The sequence below is a fragment of the Ammodytes marinus genome (genome assembly GCF_949987685.1).
Source record: "Ammodytes marinus genome assembly, chromosome: 8".
Taxonomy (NCBI): Eukaryota; Metazoa; Chordata; class Actinopteri; order Uranoscopiformes; family Ammodytidae; genus Ammodytes; species Ammodytes marinus.
The window spans coordinates 10,710,106-10,737,762 of record NC_137212.1 but is presented as its reverse complement, the minus strand read 5'-3'; the positions used below and the strand labels follow the sequence as shown (position 1 = coordinate 10,737,762).

General features: G+C 41.5%; 1 protein-coding gene across 2 annotated transcripts; it reads right to left on the bottom strand.

Moving 5' to 3' along the window:
- Nucleotides 1-319: 319 nt before the first annotated feature.
- LOC307254522 (1-phosphatidylinositol 4,5-bisphosphate phosphodiesterase gamma-1-like) lies at nt 320-27,657 on the bottom strand. Of its 2 annotated transcripts, none has more exons than XM_080032937.1 (32): nt 26,459-27,657; nt 18,850-18,999; nt 18,038-18,131; nt 16,898-16,945; nt 15,458-15,542; nt 15,266-15,346; nt 14,555-14,589; nt 13,946-14,018; nt 13,757-13,852; nt 13,559-13,677; nt 13,283-13,368; nt 12,959-13,079; nt 12,572-12,740; nt 11,708-11,827; nt 11,483-11,599; nt 11,176-11,360; nt 10,764-10,964; nt 10,527-10,646; nt 10,040-10,223; nt 9,557-9,634; nt 8,821-8,924; nt 8,298-8,394; nt 8,134-8,224; nt 7,753-7,919; nt 7,474-7,570; nt 7,154-7,378; nt 6,747-6,892; nt 6,530-6,644; nt 4,345-4,506; nt 4,104-4,192; nt 3,478-3,662; nt 320-2,394 (listed from the first exon to the last, which is right to left on the bottom strand). In XM_080032937.1, exons 1-32 carry the CDS (start codon nt 26,754-26,756, stop codon nt 2,334-2,336), a joined length of 3,999 nt encoding a protein of 1,332 aa, XP_079889063.1. In that variant the 5' UTR covers nt 26,757-27,657; the 3' UTR covers nt 320-2,333. The 2 variants fall into 2 exon arrangements, with proteins under 2 accessions (XP_079889063.1, XP_079889064.1); XM_080032938.1 differs by having other exon boundaries at nt 11,486-11,599.

The window sequence follows — 27,657 nt, the reverse complement described above, 5'->3', positions numbered from 1 at the left end:
ACTTACATGCTGCAGGGAACTCATTGTATCCTTTACTGAAATGTCACTTATCAGACAGACACTGGGGAGACTGTGGAAAATAACACCCTGCATGCAGTACACACAGTGCAGTAAATACCTAACTCACCATCAGTGACCAATCTGAAAAGGCTCTAGTGTCTGCCTGTTATATGAGTAATCCTTCATATTTATTTCCTGCTGCACTTCAGTACAGATAGCAAACTTCTGAGTTTACCTGCGTAGGCCAACATGTGAAATTTAGTTTTCGATTTACATTTAAATAAAAACAGTGCACACTAGAATACAAGGAAGAGCTTTATTAAATGTAAACTTGCACAGGATTTGTAATGCAGAGTAAATAATACTGGAAATTTAGCATAGATACAGAGAGAAAAACAACTTGACGCAAATCACCTCGATACACAAATGGCTTTAGGCCAAGAAGACGACCTTTGCATAGACATCCCTACACAGTGAGACAGCAGCGTAGGGACAGAGATAGAGAGAAAGAGAGAGAGAGAGGGTGAGGGTGAGAGTGAGAGACGGAGAGGTTTGTGTCTATTAAAGGGAGCTCCACGTACACAATTTACATTTCTACATAAAGTTACAGTATCTTCAATCTGTAGTCCTTTATCATTCTTCCAGTATGTTCTTCTGTTAAAACAGGATCTACACCATGTTAGATAAATAAAACAAGTTATATACAATAAGAAATTGAACAGGAGGATGATGGGAGGGTGAAGAGGCCACAGAAAGGAGAAGGGAGGGGAGGGAATTTTTAGATATGAAGCCATGCGTGGATTATGAAGCTTCTTTTTGGCAGATCCCGGACCAGTTAAAGCCACATCTGTTGATTAGAGCCAGATAATGGAATCTGATCCTGGACATGGGGTTCAGGCAGGGGAAATCAGAGCCTGCAGGTAAAAGAGTGCTTCGGTTTGTTGTCTGTGGTAGCCCTTGTTTGTTGTTGTTGTTGTTGTTGTTGTGTGTGTGTGTGTGTGAGTGTGTGTGTGTGTGAGCCCCTGTGCATGTGACATCCATGGGGTTCTCATGCCTCTCTTTGAAGGTAGTACAGAAGCATTTGGAGCCCTTTTTTAAAAGAAGTATTAAAAGACCTTCTTAGTTAGGATTTGTTCCTCAGTTTGTGCTCTCCCAGGTAGAAAAGGATCTTCAGAGTTCATGTCATCACCTGAAAAGACTTGGTCTTGATGTGGAGAAACATTCTCTAAATTGTTTTTTTTTACCCATTTCATGAGTATTGGTCTAGTGAATTCCTCTTCCTCCAGTTTGTAAGTAGTTTTCCCTTAAAGGGTCCCTATTCCAGTTGAACAGAAAGCTGTCTGTTTTCTTTCATTGTTATACATTTGAGTTTTTATACTCTACAAAACACAAAGGCACATACATGATATTTACTTTTTGCTACGAATGCCCTCTGCTCCCTTTTTCTATCCACATATCAGTCTTTTCCTCTATCCATTAGTGTAACCTGAGTTTTCTTCTCCCTTTTTATATCCCGTTTCTCACTGAAGACGCTACACACAGTAAGAGTAAACTTGATCTTGAGCTTAAATTAAATTATTTCTAGTTGAGTTTCGAGGCGTGACCTAAAAAGTCCCAGTTAATAAAAGTTGACAAGAAGCAGCCTGAGCTAAATCAGACTTGATCGAAAGAGATTTTTTTCCTAGGTTTATGTGCGCTTCCCCGACCCTCTTAATTTATGGTTAGCATAGCAATAATGGTGAAATTATTTTTTTGGTTGCAGTTGGCCAGCAACAACACATTGATGATGATTGATGATAATTAAGTGTCATTTGCGACCAACTGCAAACTGAGAATTATTTTAATTATAACTGTTTGGTCAATACAATTTCAGAAAAAAAATGGCAAATGCATGTTAATTTACACTAACTATGTATGTGGCATCTTCATATTAGCCTTGTTTCTCTAAATCAAGAGTCTATAACCCACACTTTTTAAATTTACGATCACATGGACACAAATAAAATCAAAGTCAGCTCTTCTCTGTTTTGCTCTTACTGTGTTTCAGCCTCAAGTCCATGATTGTTTTTTATAGCTTAGTTTTGTGAGGTTTCTTTTAGTCCATGAGATGCTTCTGTTTGTCGATTCCTTTGCACGTCCGCCTCTTCCTGCTATAAAATCTCACGTTTTATTTTGAAAGATTTTTGTTGTTGTTGTTGTTTCCAGTTAAAGTGGATTACTGTTCATTATCCTGTTTGTTTTCCCAGGCTGTCACTGCACATTGGCTGACTGGAGGCAGTGAGTGTCCGGCACCATGTGTGTTGCAGTTCAGCGCTGTCTGGTGGATGGGAGGATTAGCTGCGCTTTACTGACACCTGCTGCCTCAGTCTCTCCCTCCTCTTCTTCTCCACCAGCCTGGAGAAAGTAAAAATAATTATTCTTTATTAAATGTTTATTTTTATGCGTCCATGTTTCATACATGTCCTCAGCAGGGCTGCCACTGAAGAGTATTGATAATACAGTATTGAATAATGTGTTGATTACAAGCCCCAACCTCAGCGATTTTTACCAGCATCCAATAAGGAAGTGACCACAACTGTAGTAACTGGAAGTGCCACTAGGGGGGTGGAAGCAGAAGACAGCCATCTCTCATTGACTCACTTGTTAAACAGGCTGTTTTCAAAGTCTTATTAAACCTATTTACAGCCTGGTCCACAAAACCATTTTAGTCTGTATGTTTAGGTCATATCTCCATGACAACACTGAGGGGGGTGTATTTTTTCGGACCACGCTAGTTTTTATTTTATCGGAGGTTAAAATGTATTGGCGCGATCTCTTGAGTGACAGCTCTCCGCCCGTTGTCCCTCACTTTGCCTCGGAGGTATACGTCAGCTATCTCCCTCCCCCTCACAAAATGGCGACGCGCACAAACCAGGATTATTGGATGCCGTGTGAATAACTGAGGTCAGCCCGGATGCTACATCCATATTATTTACTATCTATGGTTGATTATTATTAAGTTCAATCAAGTTGTATAAAATATACAGAAGTAGAGACAAAAAAGTGAATACAAATGTAACATCTACACACAGCTTGTTTTGTCTGAAACCTGATGATAAGTCAACTTACAATGTTATCACTTTTCGTTATGCTTATACAAAGATACTTTTAAGACAGGTTGGACAAAGAACATTACACTGAATAATTTATTGTTGAATAATAAAACAGCAAATCCTCACAAATCTGAAGCTGGAACCAGAAAATATTCAAATCAAATGTGTTCATTCATATTCCACTTGGATTGACAAACATACCTTCTTATAGTTTTAGCACCAATCATAAATAACAATGTAATATAATACATTAACAAAAATATGTGGAATTCAAACACATGTCTACGAAAAATCAAGAATCACAAATATATACATATCTCTCTTTTCCCACCGGTGTGTGTGTGTGTGTGTGTGTGTGTGTTTGCTGTATAAAAACAGCAGTCACCTGCGGTTCCGAGCCTCTACCAGTTGGCTGAGTTGGTCTTGAGCAGCTCTCAGCTCCTCCACACTCTGCTGGTAGCTGAGATCCCCTGAGCCCGCCCTCTCCAGCAGGGAGACCTGGGAGGACAGCTCACTGGTTCGGTCACGCAGACGCTGGATGGACATGTACAGGTTCTCATCGTCTTCCTCCTGCAGCCACAGTGCAGGAGCAGAGAAACAGCAAGGTTATAGTGTGAGCTGCAGTTTATACAGTAGATGGATTTAAGTGTGAGCGATTGACTTTGAGCTTTTTAAAAAGGCAAACTCAACACCGCTATAGTTTTGCTTTCGATTGAAAAATTCATTATCTAATCTTCTTTATATTTAATTTTATTTAATTGAATTGAATTTATAATTTGTATCTATTAATTAATTTACATATATTTGTCTCTTTTTCCCTTTCGATTTAACAGTATATCCTTTATATTTGTATTTTACTTAGGATTATAATTCAAGATTTATGTATCTACTTTCTCCAAGTGTTTTAGTTTTTTATGAATTTAGCGTACTATATAAATAAAGTTTGATTTTGATTTGGTTCAGTAGATTTTGCATATTTTACATAAAGGAAAAACCTTTAAAAAGTGACACCTTTGCATTGACGATCTCTATGTGGACCAGCAGTGATGCTAACTCCAGCTCTTCACTGTAGCTGTTTTTCAAAGGGACGCTCCTGTAGCCTGACAACACACAGCAACAGAGATTAAAAAAGGAGAAGACAAATACAGACAAATAGGAGAACACTCTACAATTCTTAGCTCTAGCTTTTGATATGGATTTTTTTTCGCGGAATTGTCAAACAAAAAATCCTCATCATTTGTTCCACATTCACCTGTCCGCAGCAGACGGACGGGGTAGGTGGCCTGTGCCAGGAAGTTGGGATCACTGAACATGTCTTCCTCGTAGACGGTGAAGCGCAGAAAGGAGAAGGTGGGGTTGTGGATGTCAAAGACAAACTCCTTCTGCACCCACACGGGATTCAGACCGTTATCAGCTGGAAAAATCAGGAGGAAGAGATGGTTAGTGCATAGCTAATGAGCACTGGATTCATAGGGAACATATCACGACATGAACGTGAACAAAGGCTGTAGGGCTTTGGAATATGGCCAAACATGTTATCAGGATGAACAATTTTAATATCATGTTTGTGGATCATTCTCAGGATAAATGTTGTCTCATTGTTTCTTTCAGGTTTTAAAGGTTGTTTCTTGTTGCTCCTGAGATTATTATATTTGTATGTATGTGCTTATATATATATAATATATATAATATATATATACTGTATATTCCTTGTGTGAGTATTCCTTATTAATTTATCCATCAACACTGCTGCAATGAACCGCAATAATGGAGAAAACATGCCATCAGTGGGTAATAAAATAAAATAAAAAATATGATCAAAGTTTAAATTACAATGATCAAACCCTAACATATAGGCTAGTGAACTGTAGTCGGCCTAAACTGATGAGGTCTGAAACAATGAAAACTAGGTTGCAAAATGTAGATAAATACAGTAGGGAGTATCTGAGGCATCGGGTAATGTGAGCCACCCCCTGTATCTAGGCAACGGAAAACATTTGTGGTCATGTGAGATATATGTTTTCAAGCCCCTCTCATTTTCCATGGCCCTGAAAGAGAGGACCTCATGGTGGTGAGCATGTTTTTTTCACCAAAATAGGTATTTTGCATGTAAAAGTAAATGTTCTTGCTGTCAACTTGATCAACTGTTGTGCCAAAGCAAATGTATTCACGTAGAAAAACTTCTATCATACGTGTTGATGAACTACCAACATATAAAAACCATGTGATGATATTAGCTAAAGATTAGCCTGAAATGCTAAAAGAGAGGTAGTTTTTTCTCAAATTGTGGTGGTGGGGGAAAGTGAGCCAAATGCTGTGGGGGAAAGTGAGACACTCTCACTTTCCCCCACCATGAGGCACAAGTTAAGTTTAGTCTTAAACATATTTTAATGTAATATTACATATCATATGTTTTATTTTAATGTCATACACATTGTAGAAAAGCCATCATGCCAAGGAAATACACCATGAAGACGACCTGGGGCAACCACACGGAAAGAGCACCTTCTCATCTTTCCCTGTAACCTTCAGGGCTGGAATGTAGAGTAGGCCTAGTTGTAGAGTATGACAGGCTGATGTTATAATCCAGTTGGGTCTTCTCCTGTGTTCTGAGTCCCAGGCTGTTCTCGCTGGTTCTGATTTTCCTATGCTTTGACCCCCAGACACAAGCTGGCTCTAAGGGTCCTGTGTTCTGACCCCCAGACTGTGTTCTAATCTAACTGGTTCTATCTTTCATTTGAATCTTATTAAAAACTTTTGAATTATAATATGTTGTATTTGATTTTGTTCAGAGTTACTTTCAAGTGTTTAGAAAATTTGCTTTGCTTAATTGACCAAACCCCATCATTCTTTTACTAGTCCGACATTAGTTCTGGAATGTGTGGCTAGCTTTCAGGATTCTAACTGTTACAATATGTGTTGTTATGGTAGTTTCAGAGTGGAAAAAGTAAGTGGATCAGTTTACCCCCAGCTGGTTCACTTTACCCCCTTGATTTTTCTGGTCTGTCTCAGTTTACCCCACAGCTGGGGTAAAGTGAGCCAAATGACAACTTTTTTTAAAACAATCATATTTTCACTGCCCTTTGTATTGAAACAATTCTGCTATTGCCCATTTCTAGGAAACATCCTGAATTAATGGGAAATGTGTAAATTTGAGTGATTTATTTGAGCTCGCTTAGAGGGGAGCAAATGTAAAAAGTGGCTCAGATTACCCCGTTCTTCCCTATATGTATTCAGTACCTTTTTACTGGCCATCAACCTGGTGTTTACACGCGTACGTCCAAAAAATAGGATAGAAGCGTAGGATAAAAAGACGCTTTCGCCTCACAGTGCTGGGGGCGGCATAGATTAACGCTAGAGCGTTTTACATGCATGAAAAAATGCCTCCTCTTTTGATGGGTTTTAGAGGTGTGGCCCTAAAGCAGCAGCTGTCTCACCTACTACGTCTGTCTTGAACTTGCAGCTGTCGTAGTCGGCTCCACAGATCTCCACCTCCACAAAGGGACAGACGATGCTGCGGCCATTTTTAGGCAGATGACGGGCTCCCAGCACCTTCATACAGCAAGAGAGGAAAAAGGTGAAAAGCAGATACAACACAGTACAAAGAAAAATGAATCTCACTACTGGTTCAGTCCAGTTGTTCATCAGTCTGACCTGTAACTGGATGGTGATTGGCTCCACATGTAATGTGTCCTTATCAAAAGGGTCAAAGGTGTCGTCCCGCATGACATCAGGCTGAGGAACGTAGCCACTGCCACCGCCAAGCATAAACAAGGCCTGATTGAGCTGCATTGGTTTATCTTTAACACACACACACACACACACACACACACACACACACACACACACACACACACACACACACACACACACACACACACACAGTGAGACATTTATTAAATATGCATGTATTTTGTGACCTAGACAAACGCTATTAATGTGATCAGGTGCTCCTAGCAAGGTCAAATATTTGAATGCTACTGAGATAAGGAAAACGAAGTACTAACGGAACGGAACACGTATTTTGTTTGCCCTTTGACATACTAACACTTAGCACTGACCTGGGGTCTGGAAATTGAGTGCGACCAGCTGTGAGCCACAGAGCCACATGGGCAGCGGGTCGTAGTTTGAAGAGTCCAGCCTCTGTCCTCTGGGATAAACCCTGGAGAGCTGGCGGCGGTTGTACTGCAGGAAGCGTTTCCCTCGGCCTCGCGTCGCTAACTTCTCTGCCTTGGTCTCAGGGAAGGAGGACATGTCGCGGTAACAAGCCCTTTCCGTCCTGATCTCTGGAAGCAGAAAGACAAATGAAAATGCAACCAGTGTTAAAAAAAGTAAGTGACACAAGAGAAAAAGAAGAGGGAGAGAGGAGTTGGATCCTTACTGTCCTCGTTGAAGGGGACAGGTCTGCAGTAAACCACCAGCTCAGACAGCTCCACCGCAATCTTCTTCCTCCTCTCCATTTGTTTCTCCTCTTGCATCTGTGAACGTGAAAATATACTGTAGCGCATCCTTTCAAATTCTGAGCGAGCAGCAATGTTCAGAAACTATGTAAGAATTTATTTTGGAATCATTCTTCTTCGTGTCTTTTAACAAAATAAATAATCTAATCTTCACTGAAATTGTGAATGATTTATTGTGCGTGACTTGTCGTCGCACTGACCCGTGCGTCAGCGTTCTGCGTTGCCTCTCTGATCTTGCTGACCCAGCAGGTCAGGTCTTCCAGAGTGTCTGCTGCCACATCCAGGGTCTGGACCGGGTGAGAGGACAGCTGCTGGGAGTGGATCGTGAACACGTGGGGCCGAGAATTCTTCCCGTCCTTATGCACCACTTGATAGAAAGATAGAGGGAGAGAGGATGGAGGAGAAGAAGAAGAAAGAGATTATTTTGTTCTCTACAGCTGGATTGTGTAAACTTTGTCTTCAATTTAATTCTGAATGGCTTTATAAAGTTGTGTTTTTTAGAAATTAAATCTAACTGCCTTAAGCTGTAGGAACCCTTAATGTAAATGCATGATATTTGCCAGTTTATTTTTGGGACTCACCTACGTGACAGGTGGGCACATCAATGAAGCCCTTGAGGAATGTTCCAAGAGGACTGTTCTCTGTGGACTGAGACGCAGAAATAACAACAAACTGAAAGAGATTTTGATTATAATTTGAAAAGCAAGACATCGACTCGGTGCTCCGTGTGATAATTCAGACTAACCGCTTGCTCCAACTCTGTGGAGGGAGAGCTGGGAACCTCCTCCACGTAGTTTGCAGGAAACCACAGCTGTTTCTTCCCTCCATAGTCTCCTCGCCACCTAAACACAACACCCAGGTTTAAGTTTTCATTTGGGATAGTTTCATGATGGTAAAATAGTACAGTGTCCCCCAAGGAAGCTAAGTAGCCTTTCTCAATATTAAATTATTAATGATCAACAACATGTTTTAGATAAAGCCAGTTAACTATATATTTATACAGTATATCAACTTTCAGAGGCCATCACTGTGAAAACTATCATTTTAATGTCTGCAAAATTATATCGTAGCTTAATTTTAGGGCCACTTGGGCATTCTAAAACTTTTGACTAGTAGTAAAAAATCAAATTATATCTTTGTTGGAGCAACGCATGCACTGATCATTTGCATGCATTTGATGCCATGGTCAAACTATGGGATAATTATAAACATATAAATAAAAATATATTCATCCCTGAAACCTCCCTACTCCCACTGGTTTGTCTCACCAGCCGCCCTCCTGCTTGTCCACACTGAGAATCAGCGCCTGTTTGGGGAAACATAGCTCGTCTTCCCTCTGAGCTCGATAATCATACAGAGCTTTGACCGTACACTGAAAACACACAGCAGCAAAGGGACACCGTCAGCATCAGGCTTCTTCAACTACTGTCTGTGTATTTTTAGATTCCATTACTGGCGGGCGACAACGTCAGATTCAAACCCTATACTGTATATGGTGGCTTTGAGTATTTTCATTTCCCCACTTTTTTCTTTCCTTCAAACATCACCTTCCTCCTTCAAAATGCATTTCCTGATTTCTTTTTTTTCAGTTTAAACTTTCATACTAATGTAATGTGAAAGCACACACATCTCCCCTAAAATAAACACATCACCCAAAGGGGCAAGAAAATTATAAAAGCCTTTCCTTTCCCTATTTCCTGGTTAAACATGGTTAAACTAGGTTCATATATAAGTATGAGACTATACATGAATGTATACACATTTCCTGGTTAAACATGGTTAAACTAGGTTCATATATAAGTATGAGACTATACATGAATGTATACACATTTCCTGGTTAAACATGGTTAAACTAGGTTCATATATAAGTATGAGACTATACATGAATACACTTGGGGAAAAGTCCAATAGGGTATAGACTTTAGGGTTTTGAATGTAATCTACTCATCATTTATTACATGGTATGATGAAGTGTAGATCCATAGTTTAAACAGTGTCACTTACCCGTGCTGATGGCATCTTATTGGCCTCCACATAGAAATGAGGAGTGCGGACCTCATACAGCGCCCCATAGTCAAGCTCCTTGGAAATAAACAACAAATACTGTTAGTAACATCTGTATAAAACTCCCATTGTTTGCTTTCCCCCCCTTTGATTTAACAATTCAAAAAAAGTTTCTGCATACGTGTATGGAGTACGATGACTTCTCATCTTTTGCAAGAGTTATTGCTGACTGTCTTAAAGCATGATTGTTTTAGCCTAGATTTAGATTCGGCAACTAGTTTCTATTCCAGTCATTTCACAGTGGTATAAAAAAAAACCTTCTGTGACATGAAACGGATTATGTCATTTCATGTATCATTTCAGATACCAACAGCTTCATTTTGGGAGGGCATATTAGGCCACTGTAGGCAGAAAATGAAATTGATGGTGCCGGGTGAACTGATAAGTGATAACTGTCCTAACTGTGATCTGTTCCTGACTGACCGTGGTGCCCATGCGGTCCAGAGTGTCCTCGTTGATGGGGTATCGGAGCCTCATTTTGCGGTACAGAGGATGTTTCTCGTAGTAGCTCACGAGGTCCACCAGACTCTCGAACTCTGCCGAGCTGCCGAGCATGAAGAGACGGCCCTCCTGCTGGATCCGGCAGTGTTTGATCTTACCCTCGGCCCTGCAAGGAGACAGACAAAAACAAGGGAAAGAAAATGAGCCCAGAATGATTATCATTATTATACCGCCAAATGTATTCCTGCATTTAACATCAAGTTGCATTGTTGAAGACATAAGAATTTCAATTATGCTCCTGTGTGAGTTGCGCATGCGACGAATAATTCAACTTGAATGTCAGATTTAGCTTGCGGTTTCACTTGTTTTTGTAGCCTATTTGGAGTTTTGGTCTTACCAAACAATCCAACTGTCTATTTATAATCATTATCTATCAATCCATCTACAGTGTGTGTGGATTTGTTTCTACCTGAAGGAGATGGCGAAGGAGTTGTGTTCGCTGCGTTTGCGCACCAGAAAAGCTCCGTCTCTGGGAACACGCATCAGCATGTGTTCAGCTTGCACACGGGACAGGCTGGAGTGGAACCACCTGGAGCACACAAAACTATTTTAAATTCATTTTTGACTTTCTTGCAGCTAATTTTTTTTTCAGACATTCAGTCACTTATTTGATGGTTGTTTCACACAAGCCCAAACGCTGGCTCACTCTCTGCTCTCGTGTGCGTTGGGCTGAGGTACGGGGCTGCCCAGCCTCATCTCAAACTCGTTGCAGCGCAGAGGCGTGTCTCTGTAGTGGCAGATGAGGCGGTATAGGCTGTCAAACACCAGGTTGTCCGTCAGGTAGAAGCGGGTGGCGCCGGACTCCTGACGGGAATGGATCCTGCAGTGCTGGACTCGACCGGAGCGCCTGGAGGGGGAACAACAGGTCTGAGTTGGTACATTGATCTCCACTAATCCATCATACTGTACACAACTTTCAATACCTTTTTATTGATATATCATTAAAACTGCAACATGAAATTTCTCTGTTTAAATTTGAAATTTGAACAATTTTCCACCGCTTAACAAAAAAAAAAGAGCAAAGGAAGAGCAGAAGGCTGGGATCACTACTGACTGACCAGAAGGAGAGGGTGTAGTCTCCCACGAAGGTCTCGCTCTCCCTGACCAGAAAGGTTCCGTCTCTGGTCCCGCCCTCACAGTATTCCTGCAGCAGTTTCTCTGCCACCTGTCGGCCGTCACGACCTCCACCCAGCTTCCCGTGGAACCAGCGCTCCGCACAGTGCTGCTCATTGTTGTTACACTCCTAAAAAAACACGAAAAAAAGAGAAAGAAACATCTTCAGCGTGATATTTTACAATATTTTCAGTACCTGATTTTGTTCTTATTAAACTCTAGTCATCATCATCATCATCATCATCTTCTCACCACCTCTTTCCCTTCCTCCTCCTCCTCCTCCTCTTCCTCAGCCGTCTGGTAGTGAGACGTCTCCTCTGAGTAATAAATCTTATTACTTGTCAGGACAAAATAGTGTGGCGTCCAAGTCTGTAAATGACAAACAAACAGGGGGTCCGTCCGTTATACCACATGCTCTGCTGACAGTATGTAGTGTGTGCACAGTCAGTCAAACCGGATGCTTTTAGACACACGCACGTGGTCGATGGGGTCCTCCAGGTAAAGGATGCCGTTCTTCAGAGAATTGCTGATGTCGTTTTCTGAGTAGCTGGCCGACGTCACCTCTTCATACAGCGTGCCTTCCACCAGTTTCTTGTGCTGTGACACAGAGGGGGAAAACCTCCAGTCACTCGGATCAATGGCAGCTTCAACGTTTGGCTTTGTGTTTAGTGTGACGATGTGGCATTCATGGAACTATTTTTTTTTTTAGCCACACTAGACGAGAGCTACATCCCGATTAAGAGCCTAATTAGGAGGGCCTGAAAGAAACCTACACTTAAGGAAACTTTAAACAGAGGCGGTACTTAAGACAGCCTGGAATGAGCTGATTTTCCAATCCAACATTTTGTTTTCAAAAATGGCTTTATGTATACTAACACAAGGAATTTGTTGTGGTCTGATGGTGAAATTAACTATGTTTATGTGTATACATAAAGATAGTGAACGGCATCTCAAAATATATAAATATAAAAATAATAATAATCATAAATATAAATATGTACAATTATCTATTTAAAAAGAGTTGTACAATTGTACACGAGGGGTCAGGATAAAAGATATGCAACAAACACAAACTGCAGTCATTTTAAGTGCAATTTTGATTAATAAATGGCGGAGGTGGAAAAGTTAGTTTATCAAGCAAAGAATAATGCGACATTGATGAGTGCATGTGAGATTAATGCTTACTCCTTCAAAATTAGCGCTGCCTTGGTTTGGAATGAAACATTTGGGATATCGAAGTTCTCAAAATTTGGTAAAAATATGTGCCACATATTTTTGTACCAATAAGAAATGTGTCTGTTTGCCTGTCTGTTATGACATGTCCACAGCCTTACTGCTTACCTTGATGAGTATCTTCCTGCGGAGCTGGTAGGGTGAGGGTAGCTCCTCTGCGTTGTTGTCCACTGGTTTGGTGAGCAGCAGATCTCCAAACACCTTCTTAAAGTGCGTGGCCATGTTCCTCTGTTGGACCACACTGCAGTGGTCCTCGATGGACAGGATCACAGGGTATCTGCACAAACACAAAGGCAGGTCTTTTGTGTTCATCTGCGGAAGAGGTAAGAAATCTGTCTTTCTAAGAAACTGTATTATGCAAGTGTTTTCCATATCTAGAAACACAAGATGGATATAGTATAATATGAAACAGATCTGAAGAATCAGAATAATGATATATTAATGAAGCAAATAAAAAAAGTTGATGGATGTTTGCAGTGACTTTGAATCACTCACTCAGACGTGACGAAGGCGTGTTCTTTGATGGTGTGCAGCACATCCAGGAATTTGATCTTGGAGGTTAAAGTGTGGCCGTGGTAGATGATCGGCAGGTCGTCAGGTCCGTCCCAGCAGTCCACTGAGAGCAGACAACACGTGATTTAGGAGTAAAAAGAAAAGAAACCTGAACACAAAACACAACAGCAACGCCATTGAACATCTAAGGGAGTGTGGCAAAGACCTTTGAAAGAGCAGCAGAATACCATCAACTTAACAGCAAGCAAGCGGTGGATTGCATGAAGCCATAATTTTTATTTTCTCATCAATGTCGGAGACTTTTACGTTCAATGCAGCGGCAGCCCATCCTCAGGCAGCGGGCGTAGGCCTCTAGAGATGATTCACTGGAAAACTGGTCACCTGTCAGGTATCTGAAGGAACCAGAACATGGAAATACAGAAGAAAAGCTGTACTAAGGAAAACTAAGAAAATGATTTCCCTAATAACAAGACCTTGTCATACATTTGAGGATTCCTGAGAAACAACTCTGTTGGTGTGTCTTTATTGAGGTTGTAAAATATGAACATTTAGCAGTATAGAGACAAAGAATCTGTGACCTACGTGTTGTGTGAAGAGGAGATCCAGTACTGAGACAGCGGCCTTTTCATATCATCAGGAACAACAGGTGAAAGTCGAGGGTCCCACAATGAATTCTCCTTAGAGAACAGGAACGTCAGGAACTGGAACAGAATAGACTGTAAAGTAGGAGAAATGACCCACAGTGTATTTTGCACACTTGTTGTCTTAACAGCATTTCACCTCATCAAGTTGTAGCATGGGCTCAGGTTGCGGGCCGCCCTTCGTGTACGCCATCAAAAACTCCTTGACCCGACTCAGATCAGATGCCCAGGAGTCCTGAGAAAAGCCAGGAAAAAGATTTTTTTTTTTTTAAACTTTTTTTTAACTTTTTTTGTAACTTTTTTGTCTGGTGCTGAATTTTCTCATTACCTTCTGGTCCATCTGTAAAAACTTCTGGAAGTCATAGAGGGATATCTGACAGAGCTCGGGTCTGTCCACATTCCTACAAACACAAGCATTATCAAGATGTTGATGAAGAAGCAGCACTGGAGTGAGGTTTCAAATTAAAGTTGCAACTTAATGTTAGTGGCAAAATTACACATTGACCCTCATTCTACATAGTGTCTGTAATGAAAAGGTCACAAATAATCTAGGCATTTAAAAAAAAGTACAAATTAGAAGGGGAACAGAAAACAATGATATGAAGTCAATAGTAATACACTGTCTGACAACGTAGTGAAAATTTGGAATGATAGAATAAAACACCTGTTAACCTCTGTAGGAAGAGGGTTACACACCTCTGTCTGCCAATTATATTAAGCCATTTTTGAAGGATATTGTCCTACAATGTTTATAGCCAAGAAAAACACAGTAAACATACAAATATACACAGAAAAATGTAACTTTCCCTAAAAGTCAAAAGCTTTCTATGGGTCATTGATTAGTTAAGTGTGTTTTAAGAGAAACTGGACAAACAGGGGGAGGACGTGAAGACGAGGGAGTGGACACTGAGGAAGAGGTGAAGGTGGAGGGACTCACCGCAGAGGGAAGGAGAGCTCCAGCTGCTCAATAATCTGGGAACAGAAGGAGCGGAGGGAGGAACCAGGTGACAGGCAGGTGGGGAGGGAGGGAGCCAGGTCAAGCGTCAACAGTAAAAGGACAAAGTGAGCCAAGTGTGGTGGAGTATAGCAATAGGCACTTTACATCAATTATGTGAAATGTATATTTTCTTCAGTGAAAAGGGTGTCAAAGTGCACAGTGCGTTATTCTGAAATCCATGCTCTTATGTTTTAGATATATGAAATCATTTTTCCCCAGTCATCCATTGTTTTGCATTCACCCTTTTTTTACATGATAATAAATACAGCTGTGAACATTGTTTTTGTTTTTTTTGCTTGGCAATGCAGTTTAACTGCAGATGGATTGCTTCGATTAAAACTGCAATGAAAACGCAAGTTTGACAGAAAGAAATGCAGAATGTATGTGTACTGTGACGTGAGGCACCATCAGACCACTCTGCCATTTGATTTGAACGCCTTACGAAAATAAATGGAAATCAATGGCTGCTGGTATAGAGGAAAAATACATTTAAAAAGTCTAAAATTACAAATCATAAATCTGAAAAGGGTTTACAGGATTTGTAATTGAGGCGACACTGATATGCTGGTATGGTCTTTTAACAGTGACTGGGAACCATCTTTAAAACAAGTTATTTTTACTGTGATCCTTGAACCTAAAACTGACACTTACAGTTTTCTGTGCGTCAAACATCAGAGTTCTGTAGAGCTGTGCGAAGTTGGGGTAGGACAGGTCGCTCCTGGCCTCCACCTCCTGAACACACACAGAGGATGAGAGTTAGTTAGTTTGACACAAAACAGAAAGGCATATGAGCTGCAGGTGAGAAAACAAAATACTTTTATCGGACATATTTTCTGCTCTGACCTGAAGCTTGTCTTTGAGGAAGCGCGTGTTGGGGACTCTGTAGTTGACCTGAGGCAGCAGAGCTTTCACATCCTTCACTGTGATGCTGACATAGGAAATAAAAGAGCAAAAAAGGTATGACGGTTAGAAATATCAAAGGAATAACAGGGCAAACAAACATGTGATTTTCACCAGGAGATGGCGCTGTGTAACAAAACTAACAGAGCTAGTGTCAATGACAGGATTGTATATTTCCAGGCCGAAAGTGAGGACTCGGAAGAGACAGGTCTCATCCTGCTGGACTTATAGGTAAAATCTCATTGTGTTGAAACATGCTACGTTTTTAGATCTTTTTACAACCAAAAGTGTAATGTCAATTTCAGAATTGCACAAAAGGCATTTTTCAGGGAACAAATAATGGGTTAACAACTTTTAGCTTTTGCAGCAATGGAAGCAAACAATTGGTACAGGAGTCCCAATCTTAGTTGATGACTTGCAAACCCTCTGTCTGGATGAAAGCAGTATTGGACGAACTGTGTTACTACACCTCTGAAGCACTATTTGGACAAAAGTATGGTGCTATTATTGTTATATCATATAGCTAGATTATTTTAATTTCAGATTATATTGGAACATTAAACTGAGTATATTGTTGGATATAAATTGGACTTTGAAACCAACAATAAGAAAACCAAACAATCAGAAAAACTGGAAAACTGAACATTACGTGACATGATGAAAAGCTGCAGGCCGGCCACTAAATGGACCTCATGCTGAGATTGTTTTTTGTCAAGTGTTAACCTTGGAATATGTTTGCACAGAAATTGTTGCAGCTGCGTCTGTGGAGTTGCTAATGTCTTTACCTCTAAATCTGAGGACAAACAGCACCTGGATAATCACTTTTACTGATTAACAAAACACATGCAAGCATCGGCCGACAGAAACAGAATGAGGAAGGAAGGAAGCGAGAGGGAGCAGGTAGGAAAAGAAAAAAAGAAAAGGAAAAAAAATCGGGATCACTGCTCTGACACGGATAGGAACTTTTTGGGGTCAACGACCGCCGTCACTGCCAGGGTCTGATTGGTCTCTCCACCCACTTCCCTCTGTCTAGCTACTGTTACTGTTACTATTTTCACAGGAGACAGGAAGTTGCCCTCTCCCAACCCAACGCATCACTTCCTGCTGCTTATCAGGCGGTGGCAGGCTGTTTGTCCTGGAGCGGCTTCCACCCAAACAGAAGCCTGGACGCATTAACATGAACAAGAGAGAGAGAGAAAAGAGAAAGTGTTGTGTGTGTGTGTGATATGTGGATGTGTGTATCAGGCTGCAGAGATTTAAGGTCAGGGGTGTGACATGGTCTTTGTTGACATCTGGTTCTGGTTCCACCTGCTGTGACAGACATCACAGACGGACGTGACCGCTACGATTGGGTGTTGATAGTGTTTATGGTGAGTCACCCACCTGCCCTCGTGGCTCCTGTCCATGACTTCAAACTGTTTCCTCAGCCACCTACAGGGGGAGAGAGACAATGATACTTGAGGCGAGACTTTTGAATAGACGCGAGAGGCTTGAATAGGGTTATTCTGAACGTATAGATTTCATCATGAAACTCTGCCAATTGATCAATTGCATAAAATAAAATAAATTGTACTACAATTTTTCAGTAATTTTTGAATAAATATGCAAATCTGGCAATAGCTAACTCATTATGTGTATATTTGCATCTTTTTAAAAACCAAAAATCTAGATGTTGGCTAAAGCAAGAGCTCAACTCTTTATTGAATGTGTTCTTAACTTGGCATCCTCTTTGTGCAGGTGTTGAAATGAAAACACAAACATTGGGAATCAGTTCTTAGGTTAGCAGCTTAAACTAATAGCTGATATCGCTAATGCTTTAAAGGCTTGAACAAAAAGGAGAAAACAACATTTCTTCATAGTATAAATAATTATGATGCCCTCTAGCGTCCCACCAAAGTGGACAGGACATGAGTTATTAAACTAGAGACTTGAAGCTTAGTAAGTTTCCATAAATATGTCTACAAACCTTCCATCCTTTCATATAAAAAGGAAAAATGATCTGCACAATAGCGGCAGTATCATTATTTCCTTACACTTTCGACCTTAGGCAATAGGTTGTATGTGGATGACTGTCCCTATTGGTCAAACATCCCATTCAGCAGATGCATCCACAAACAGTTTACACAACTGTCATAAACAGACAAAATTAGCAATTTCACTTCCTCTGACCGTTCCCAAACATATACTGCTCACATTAAATGTCAACAACACATACACTCTTCCTACACATCCTCACAGCCTCCTTCTGTTCTCCTGCTCACACCACACAAAACCAAAAACAGCCTCCGCACGTTCATCTGGAGCCAATATTTTCAGCTCAAAACAAACACTAGCCCTCTCCTCCGCCCAGTACCTCTACTTATAACGTCCAGGCTGCAACATCTTCTTATGCAAACAAACACAAAACAAACTTCTGTTTTTTTTTCATCCAAAACTCAAGGTTTACAATCACAGAAGATCGAGAAAAATCAGCAAATATGCACATGAACACACACACACACACACACACACACACAAACACACCTGTCTATCTGTTGTGGTGCGGGCGCTCTCTGAGTGTCGGTCATGAGCCAGTTAAGACCAGTGATCCACATGTTGACCTCCTCCTCACTGAAGGCTGCAAAGACACAAGAAGAAACGTCATGCAGGGAAGAAAAGACACAACATGTCCAACTTTGGCGACTAACTTATCCTTAGAACTTATTTTTTGTATACCAATTATTATTTTTTAACAAATATGCATATTTGGCTATATCTAACTCAATATGCTTACATTTGCATCTCTTCAACAAATATTTACAGGTTGTAAAAATGCATTTTCTGCAAGTTTTTAAGAAGAAAAAGTATCATAAATCAGACAATTAACAACATATGAACAAATCATTCTGTGATAACCTACAGATTCAAAATAGTGCTCGAAGTGATAATGGAAAGTTTTGGTGATGTAAGTGCTTATATATTTGGTTCAGAGAAAAAAGAAATAAAAAATATTTTGAGATAAGGGCCTTTAAAGATGGCTGTATAGGAGAAATATACAGACCCAAATAGACACAGTTTAGTAAAGAAAAAAAATATATACATGTTGGACCTTTCATTCATACTAGTATGAAATATGATGTTTTGGCCTGCCGTGTCTCACCTTATGTAAACTTAAAAGTATTTTGAGGCGAGAGAGAGACATAAAGAGACAAGCGGCGAAAGGTCAAACTCATAAGATAATCAGATAAGATGTGGGTCAAATGAAATAGGGATGTATGTAGTGTGACATATAACCTCTAGTACTGACTGTGAGAGTACAGTAGCCTACATACAGTGCAGTATTGATACACACTGACCGGCCACGCTGAGTGTCCGGAGGCGAAACTCCAGGCCGTACAGCACGATGAAGCAGTGGGTGGCGTCCAGTTTACGGGCCTCCTCAGGGTAACGCTCAAAATCACGGGAGCCCTTCCCCGACCGCAGCTCCCGGATCTCTCGCATGTCGACTGGAGGAGGGAGGGAGGAAGGAAGGAAGGAAGGAAGGATAGTGTTGCATGAACACAAATATGCACAACCATAAATCACAGTTCAGGCACGTTGTTGCTTTCCCTGCCAAAAACACACCGAAATCTGCTGCCGGAGAACTCAACAAATGTGCATTGTGTGTGTGTGTGTGTGTGTGTGTGTGTGTGTGTGTGTGTGTGTGTGTGTGTGTGTGTGTGTGTGTGTGTGTGTGTGTGTGTGTGTGTGTGAGAAACTCCGCAGAGTCCAAAAAACAGACACAGACACACAAACATTTCAGCTGTCAGTGGCAGGATGCTCCGAAAAGTCTTAACAGCTTTTTCAGCTTTTTCAGCAGCAGCGGCCAAACAAATGTTTGACTTTCAGTAACTTTTCCTTAACATTCATCAGGAGGAAGAATCCCTGAACCTCACAGCTGAGAAGCCTCTTAAACCTGTTCACGGAATAAGTCACTTTAAGTGGTATAACAGCTGACTGTGACCCTTAGAAGACTGTTGAAAACTGTTGCTAAAGCTAACTCAGTCCCACTCTAGCATTTCAAGGATTTAATGAATGAATAATGACAACGTTTACCACAGTTATAAAAGTTTTTTCCACAATCCCCAAATACTCTTTCATCAAACATTTGTCGCCCAAGCATTAAATGTAGGGATTAACCAGAAGGAGAGGATATTTTGGGTGTAGGCCTTTGTGTGAAGATTGTATTGATTATAAGATGCTTTTTATATTTTAAAGAAGGTTTGATTGGGTTATTTAACACTAGTTTTACATTATGGTTGAAGCTCTGAAACAGTGTTTCTACAAATTCTGCACCTGTTAAAATGTAGCATAGAATATACTGTAGTTATTGTAAGTAAAGAATGTAAAGAATATACAGCAGATTAAGATTAAGGTAGTACCCTACAATTCTTGATTAAGGAACATTTATCAGATGGATTAGGGTTGGTGTTTTTTTAACACATAATTGCAGCAGAAATTCAGCTCTTATTTAATTTTTGTAAAAACTTTATTGTCTTATTATTGGAAAAAAGATTAAAAACATTTTAAATCTGCGCATATCACCATTTCAATTCTACATAAAACACGTAATCCATATAAATTTCCATTTAAAAAAATAAGCTTAGGTTAAACCATAGATAGTATATAAAGGGGTTTAAACAGAGTCAGGCCACTGACCACAGAGTATGATGCAAACTCTGGATTCCACTGTGACACTTGCAGCGGTCGACACACCCACGGAGAAAAAGCCAGGCTTATTGACACAGCATATGTCTTGTGCAAACACACACGAACATGCAGTCTCCCACAGGCCTACTAAAGAAGACGGACAGACAGACACACACACACACGCACGCACGCACGCGCACACACACACACACACACACACACACACACACACACACACACACACACGGTATGAATATCACTCTTGTAACCCTGGATAATAATAAATTACGTTTATTCCATTTTTATATAACCAGACTAACAGGAAGAAGGTAGGAACTATCTAAACCTGCTGCTGGTCTTTATCGGGGCCAAAGTGATACGTCCTCAGCAGCTTGTATATGATCCTGAATCAAACGGCCGACACAGAGGGGGAATCTGGTTCCTATCTGAGTCTCCTGCACGTGAAGAAGACAGGGAGCACCTTTGGCATGAGATAAGTAGAAAGAAGTCTATTATCCTCAGATGGAAATGTGTTCTTGCCCACAGATGATCTGCTCTATTTAAAAAAAGAGAGAAGGTTTTTAAAGGGAGAATTCTGCAATAATTCCTGCAAACACAGCACCTTCCTGCTGCCCTGCACAACTACCAGATGAATTAAAACACACGTTTTATGCATAGATAGTATATAAAAGGTTTTATGATGTTCTTTATTTTTCTAATTGTGAGTGCACAGTGACAATCTGATCTAGGCCTATATTCGTCCTCTGAGCATACACTGTTGTTTATTATTTGGACTCTATTTTGAGCCCCACAAACACCGTCCTGCTGCCCCCAATAGGCCTACTTACTACAACAACCACATGCATTCATTGCCACTGAAAATAGTCCCTGACAATTACACCATTCCCTCCTGTATGAGTAACCTAAAGTGACCAGCTATTTTAGGAGCTTTTAAGGATGAAACTATTTTCTCTGTAACCTTTTTCTTAAGATTTCTGTCTTCAGTAGCAACGGACGGGTATGAGGGGGAGAGAAGTGGGGAGAGAAGTGAGAGGGTATTGAGAGGCGGATTAACTCATTGTGGGTTTGAGTCTTTCCTCAGCAATAATACAAATATAAAATAACACCAGGCTTATTATCCTTTCATTCCTCCCATGGAAAAATATGTTCAGCAGAGCATCTGGACCAAAGTCCATCCAACTTATTACCATTCACAATCACAAACAACTAGCAGCCGTTCTAAGAATTTGCAGACGCTACAGTGGCTTTCAACAATAAACAGCTAGTTACTAGCTTCTAAAGATTGCATCATCCACCACTGCCTCAAGACCTTCCACAATATCAAGTGATGAAGTAAAGATGTATTTTATTTCTATAGGACTTCTTCATCTTCCAACAGGCGCATTTCCCCAGGATGCCAACTATATATAAAGTGGAATTGGACTGTTAAGTTTGTCAGTTCTGTGTTACTGTAGAAACCTGAAGGTGCAACATGGCGGCGCGCTTCGTTCAGTATATAGTGTGTACAGTGTATATATTGTACAAGGTTCTTAATAATGTAAATAAATTACCAACACCTTTTATTTTCAAGCGATGATACACTAATTAAAACATACTTATGAATATTATATTCCATTTCTACAAAGTCTGTTCTGAACAAATGCCTATTCCCTTTACACACTGCACCAATGACGACTCTACTGACATGTACAAATTCCAGCCAACAAGATAGATCTTTCAAAAACTGGAAACCCAAATGTTTTTATTTTTCATTAATGGCTCATAAGGCGTTGGTAAGAGGTGTATTAGCCATTATAGAGTAGAGTAGTTTAGCAAGCGGAAGTGTTCAAAACTTTTCAATTACTAAAATCTACATCAAATGATTGGTCAGATTATTTCTCTACTCATTTTGATTCAATTGAACTGCATGTGAGTTATTTCTTCAGGTAGCTGTATTGGAGTTGTTTAATGGCTTATTTTTGTCGGACAAAGAGGCATTTGAAACGTATTGTTAAGGAAAAGAAAAAAGTATTTTTAGAAAACCATTTCCTAATCAGTACTGAAACGCAGGTATCGACACTGGCATCAAACTAAATATCGAGCCATAATAAAGCTTTTAGCAATGTTCTTGCGAAGTGCCGCACAGTCCAAAGCTGACTAATCTTTCCTCCCATACTTTGATTCAACTTACCCTGAAACCTGGTATTTGTTTTTCCTCTGGTCTCTCCCTTTATTACTTCCTGCCATTTAGTCTGGACGCCGGACAATAAGGCAAACAGATGCACAAGCTCGCCCTGTGTAACACTTAACTCACCGTTACTGTGTTAACAAATATATACTAACACACAAACTACCTGTCTCACTCAACAACACAAAGATACTGATAATGAGAACACACACACACACACACACACACACACACACACACACACACACACAAATATGAACCTCCCACTGCAGCCTTTAATCCTGATCCAGGCAATAAATGTGTTAGTGATAGAGAAGTGACACACAAATCCTTTGGAGAATGGTCTGATTTAAACTCTAAAGAACGTTAACAGGAGAGAGAGGAAAGGTTAGGCCAACTGGAGACACATCAGAGAATAAGACACTACACAGTTAAACAAACTCAGAAAATATGAAACTGCAAAGAAGCTGGAGAGCTAAACGTCTTTCTTTTTGCAGTGCCCGATGGTCTGGGCTCGGACTGAATGAGGGTTCCTGAACGCACCGTGAGCTGTGTGCACTGCCGGCCCAAAACCACCAGCCGTTGATAATTGCAGTGCACTTCCAGCGAAACAAACTGTTCCTGGTACAGCTGGTGACATCACCCCCTATACCAGATGGCAGAAGTCTGCTCGCGGATCATAAATCGCAGGGAAGCCAAGGGTGGTGAAGCAAAAGCTAAAAGGCCCGGGTTAAAACTGGGTAACTCAACGGAGGGATGGGAAAAGTGGTAAAGTGTTGGAGCTAAGAGTATTAGGGCCACGAGAAGGAGAAAAATAAGAGGAGGAAAACAAAATGTCATTATGCACTTTGAGAAAAAAAAAGTCGAAATGTCGAAATTAAAGTTGAGAGGTCAACAGTTTGTAAAGTTGAAAAGATGTTGACAGATTCGAACTCCCAGGATCAATAACTCATAAGAAAACATTATTAAAGGACAAATGCATCTTTTCTACCGTTTTAACTTGCAGACAATAGGCTACAATCTCATTGTGTACCGAAACTAGACGTCCTCTATGCTCGACTAATAACATCGCTCTCTATGTGCAGCGGGCTGTGAGACTAGCGTGGCGAAGGTCTGCAAATGGCAACGCAGAAGAGATAAATATTCAATACCTTCATAATACAGTGCAATGCAGTTATTAGTCATGCTCAGAGGACGTCTTGTTTCTGTAAAAATAAGGTTGTAGCCCATTGTTTGCCTAACAACGGTATGAAAGATTGTGTTTGAGTAACATTTTGCATGTTAATCCCTGAAGTTTGAAGCCGTCAATATCTTTCCCATCCCAGCTTTACCACATTCTTGAACTGCAGCGCACCATGGCCCTAATATCCTTCCATAGAGTTGTCTTAGTCTGGATTAATGTTGCCACAATTATCGCCTTATTCGTGGTTCCTGCAGAAGATGCTGGGCCTTTTGTTTTTCCTGAAGCCAGCTAGACCTTCAATCTGAGACAGGAAGTGAGACACTCCCTGATAACCCCACACTTCCCTTGCCTCTGGATTTAATACCTCCACTCTGTGCCAAGGCGCTCATACACTGAATTGTGACTGAGGTGTGTGTGTGTGTGTGTGTGTGTGTGTGTGTGTGTGTGTGTGTGTGCGTGTGTGTGTAGTGAAGCTGAAGGAGAAACACAGAAAAGGAAGGAAAGCAGGAGAGAAGGGGAGAGGGTAACTTAGATAAATATGAGTTAGATTTCTGAAAACAAAAGACCAAAGTATCAGATGAATGACCCTGAAATTCAAACAGAAAGTGAAAGAAAACAGAGAAAGTTAAAATGGGAGGGCAGAGTAAATCTTGAGAATGAGGAGCTTGTTTAAGGTGGGGGAGTGTGTGTGTGTGTGTGTGGGGGGGGGGGATTAGGAAAAGACAGCTGGGGGAGGAAAACAGAGAGGCGAGGGAGAGAGAGAGGGGGGAGAGAGAGTGAGAATAGGTGGGTAGCTGAGAGATAGAGCTGTGGGAGATAATGTGAAGGAGAGACCCGCCGAGTTCCTGGAATGTGCTGCAGCGTTTGTCCAGAGGGGAGGTTGTTTGTAAAGGGGGCGTTTGTGGTTTATGAAAGTGTGTGTGTGTGTGTGTGTGTGTGTGTGTGTGTTTTCATCTGTGAGGGATCACGTAGATTTGCTCTGATTGAGCGGTGCAACTGTTCACTCAGTCTCTCAGTCTCATAGTCGTTGTTCCATTGGATTTAGCGAAGGCGCCTTTTCATGCGGTTCATGATTATGAATAAATAATCAAGAAGGCTCCCATAGAACAAACAACGCCTACATGTGTGCAGCGGCCATTAGTCTCTGGGCTTTAGGAGAATGGCTGTGGGGATGAGGTGGGTCTCGAGAAACATGCAATGAGAACTTTAGCTTTGATTGGACAAAACATGCAAGAACGTGCTGCTAGTGCCGTGGAGTAGGGATGGGACGATATGAGAATGAATCACAAATTGTGCGAACAAACACTGTTAATGTGTTGATTGTGGTGAATTTCCATTATCATGATCGTGAATATTTTTTTACAGGAGTGACTTAAATAGTCATGTAGCACGCAGTGTAACGTAAAGTCCTACATTGATTTCCTGGTTTATTTTGAATTGCCTCAAAAGGAGCATTGATGTTTTCCAGTCTTTCCTAAATCCTAAACTATGCTTGAAGGCTCGTCTTGGCCATTTTGAATAGCTTAAGTTTTTCACAGAAAGAAGGATGCGTCAAATTATGAAAGTGTTTCTCAATTTGTCCACGTTTTATTTCTTTGTGTTTTTATATGAATGCTGTGGGTTTATCTGTTGTCACATTTCTCCAGATGTTTTCTTCTCTTTGCAGGACGAGAATTCTTTACTTCAGTGAGGTGATGATGGAAAACCAAACCTGAAAGATTGCTCGAAATAACCTATAGTTCCATCTCATAGGGGAGGAGGTTTTTGTTTTGTTTGTTGTTTTTTTACAGCGTGCTACCGTAAAGAGTCTGGGAGTTAGAATAACACATGGTAGACAGAAGGAAACTCTATCATGCCAGTTGTGAATGCCATAAGTTTTCGTGGCGCAAACAGACACTGTAACAAATCCTGCCCCAGGCCACAAAATCCAGGGCGCAGACAATAGCCTCCACACCCCCAGACAGGCAGCACTGTGCTGCAAAAAGAACAGCATGCCGCTTCATAAGGAGACCACTCGCCCCTTGACTCCCCTCGAACATGCTGGCTTCAGCGCCTCAACCCACAGTCAGGCAGACAGACAGACAGACAGACAGACAGACAGACAGGAAGCTTAGGGCTGGGAGGGATTCAGGACCAATGCGAGGGCATCTGGAGAGTTACTGGGAGACTGACACAGAGGTCAAAGGGTTGTGATGCTTCTGACAACTCAACTGCAAGTTCGGGTCAGGATGGATGGATGGTTGGGGGGGGGGGGTAGTCTAACAAAGCAATATGTCACATCATACTGATACTCATTCCTGGAGCTTCACAGCAGGCAAATCACGAGGATAGGCGATAATAAAGACCAAAACAACCAAAAAATGCTGTAAGATTTGGTGAAATTGTGCAACTGCTATTTTAGTGGACAATATTGCGATTTGCAATGAAATCGATATATAATATATTGAGCCTACTTGCTTATTTTTTAGACTATTTATAGTTTTTAAATAGGTATTAATCACTTTATAACGTAAAAAATATTAAAGGTGTTCACAAAAAGTGTTCAACAACTTCGGAATCACTGCTGACTCCACCTTTAAGTTGCATTGAAATTAAAAAATTAACTCTCCTAGTCTTCTTCTGATACTGAATCTGTGACGGCTGACACTAAACACGATGTTAAGAGGGACTGAGACATTGACACAGAAGGGGTGTCATCATGTCCTGTGTTCGCTTGTCAAACACTCCCAGACCCCTTTCCTACACAGGAGATAAAAAAAACAGAGACTGACAGAGGGAAGTCCTGTCATCCTGTACCTATGAGTTTGCTTTGTGTGAAGCAGAGGCTCCCAAGGGGTCAAGAGGTCACAATCACTGACGCAGTTAAATCAATCCATGCTTTAACGCCGCCCGCCAAAATACTCACTCTCTCCTTCTATCTTGTCCGGATTCCGGTTCCACATTATCTGTCGCATGTCCTGCCTGATCTGGAAGGTTCTCCTCTCGGGCCGCTGGGACTTCTTCTGGTAGTAGACGGTCATCACCGTGCCCATCTCTAGGCTGTGGAGGATACGGGGACCGGTCTCCGTCCAGTCCAGCATCCTGGAGGCTGGGACCGGACCAGAAGCCCCCGCTGCCGAGGCACCAACACCACTACCGGCGGCGGCAGTGGTGGACTCCTCAGCACAGCCATTGAGGCAGCCGCTGAACCTGGCTGCACACATCCTCACTGCATAGCTACGGGGGAAAAACCTCGCAGGAATCTGGGAGAAGATATCCTCTATGTCCTTTTTTAAACCACTTTATTGAATGAAGCAGTTATCCAACATGTCCAAACCAAATGGTGCAAAGAGGAAAAAATGTTGTTATGAACCCAGGGGGTTTAAAAAGTGCCAGAGTGATTCAAACACATTTTCACATTAAAGCATTGATGTAAACGCTGAAACGTGAATGAGATGGGAATAGGCTACTTCCTCTGGAGTAGGAGGACTGGATCCCTGTCTTATCCTTTCCAGATGCTTCTGGCTGCACACCAGCGAAATCCTCCTCGGAGTGAGTGAGCTCCCATCACCGCTGGACTCAGGTTTCCACCCATGTACTATGTGTGTGTGTTTGGTTTCCCCCTGACAGTCCCTCAGTCCACGACAGCAAAAGGCAGCACAGTCCGCCTCTAGATCCAGTTCTAACCACCGTACCCTCGTCTCCAGTTGAACGAGATGTGGCTCCTGTTTCTTTGGGGAAAACCAAGTCAGTGAAAGCGATAAAGACGCCGAGTTATGTAATGCCGAGACGGACCATTACCCAGAGGTGGTGGGTGCAATGGAGAGGAGAAGGGGCACCGGCGGGCGCTCTGTGGCGGCTTCACGGAGGCGGAGAGACGCGCGGAGCGGACCGTGCAGTGCGCTCCCACCAGCCGAACCATTCTGCTGCTCTCCCCCTCACTCACTCACTCACTCACTCACTCACTCCTCCTTTCAGGACACATTACACCGCCGACAGGATGCATTCTCTGGCTGTAATCGTGCAGAGGCGTGCGGGGTAGAGGTGGAGGTGGAGGTGGTACGCGTTAATTGACCCAGTTCCTTCTCGCTGCTCCTCGCCCTCTCGCTCTTTCTGCCCGCCTAT

Bases quoted from the DNA above. Each gene is read 5' to 3' on its own strand.
- LOC307254522 (XM_080032937.1), bottom strand. From the start codon at position 26,756: ATGTGTGCAGCCAGGTTCAGCGGCTGCCTCAATGGCTGTGCTGAGGAG. The intron at 13,678-13,756 runs GTGAAATGCTGT...ATTCTGTTCCAG, and splicing joins CCATGCTACAACTTGATGAG to TTCCTGACGTTCCTGTTCTC. The intron at 7,571-7,752 runs GTCAGTGCGACG...TCACGTTCACAG, and splicing joins CGCAGAACGCTGACGCACGG to ATGCAAGAGGAGAAACAAAT.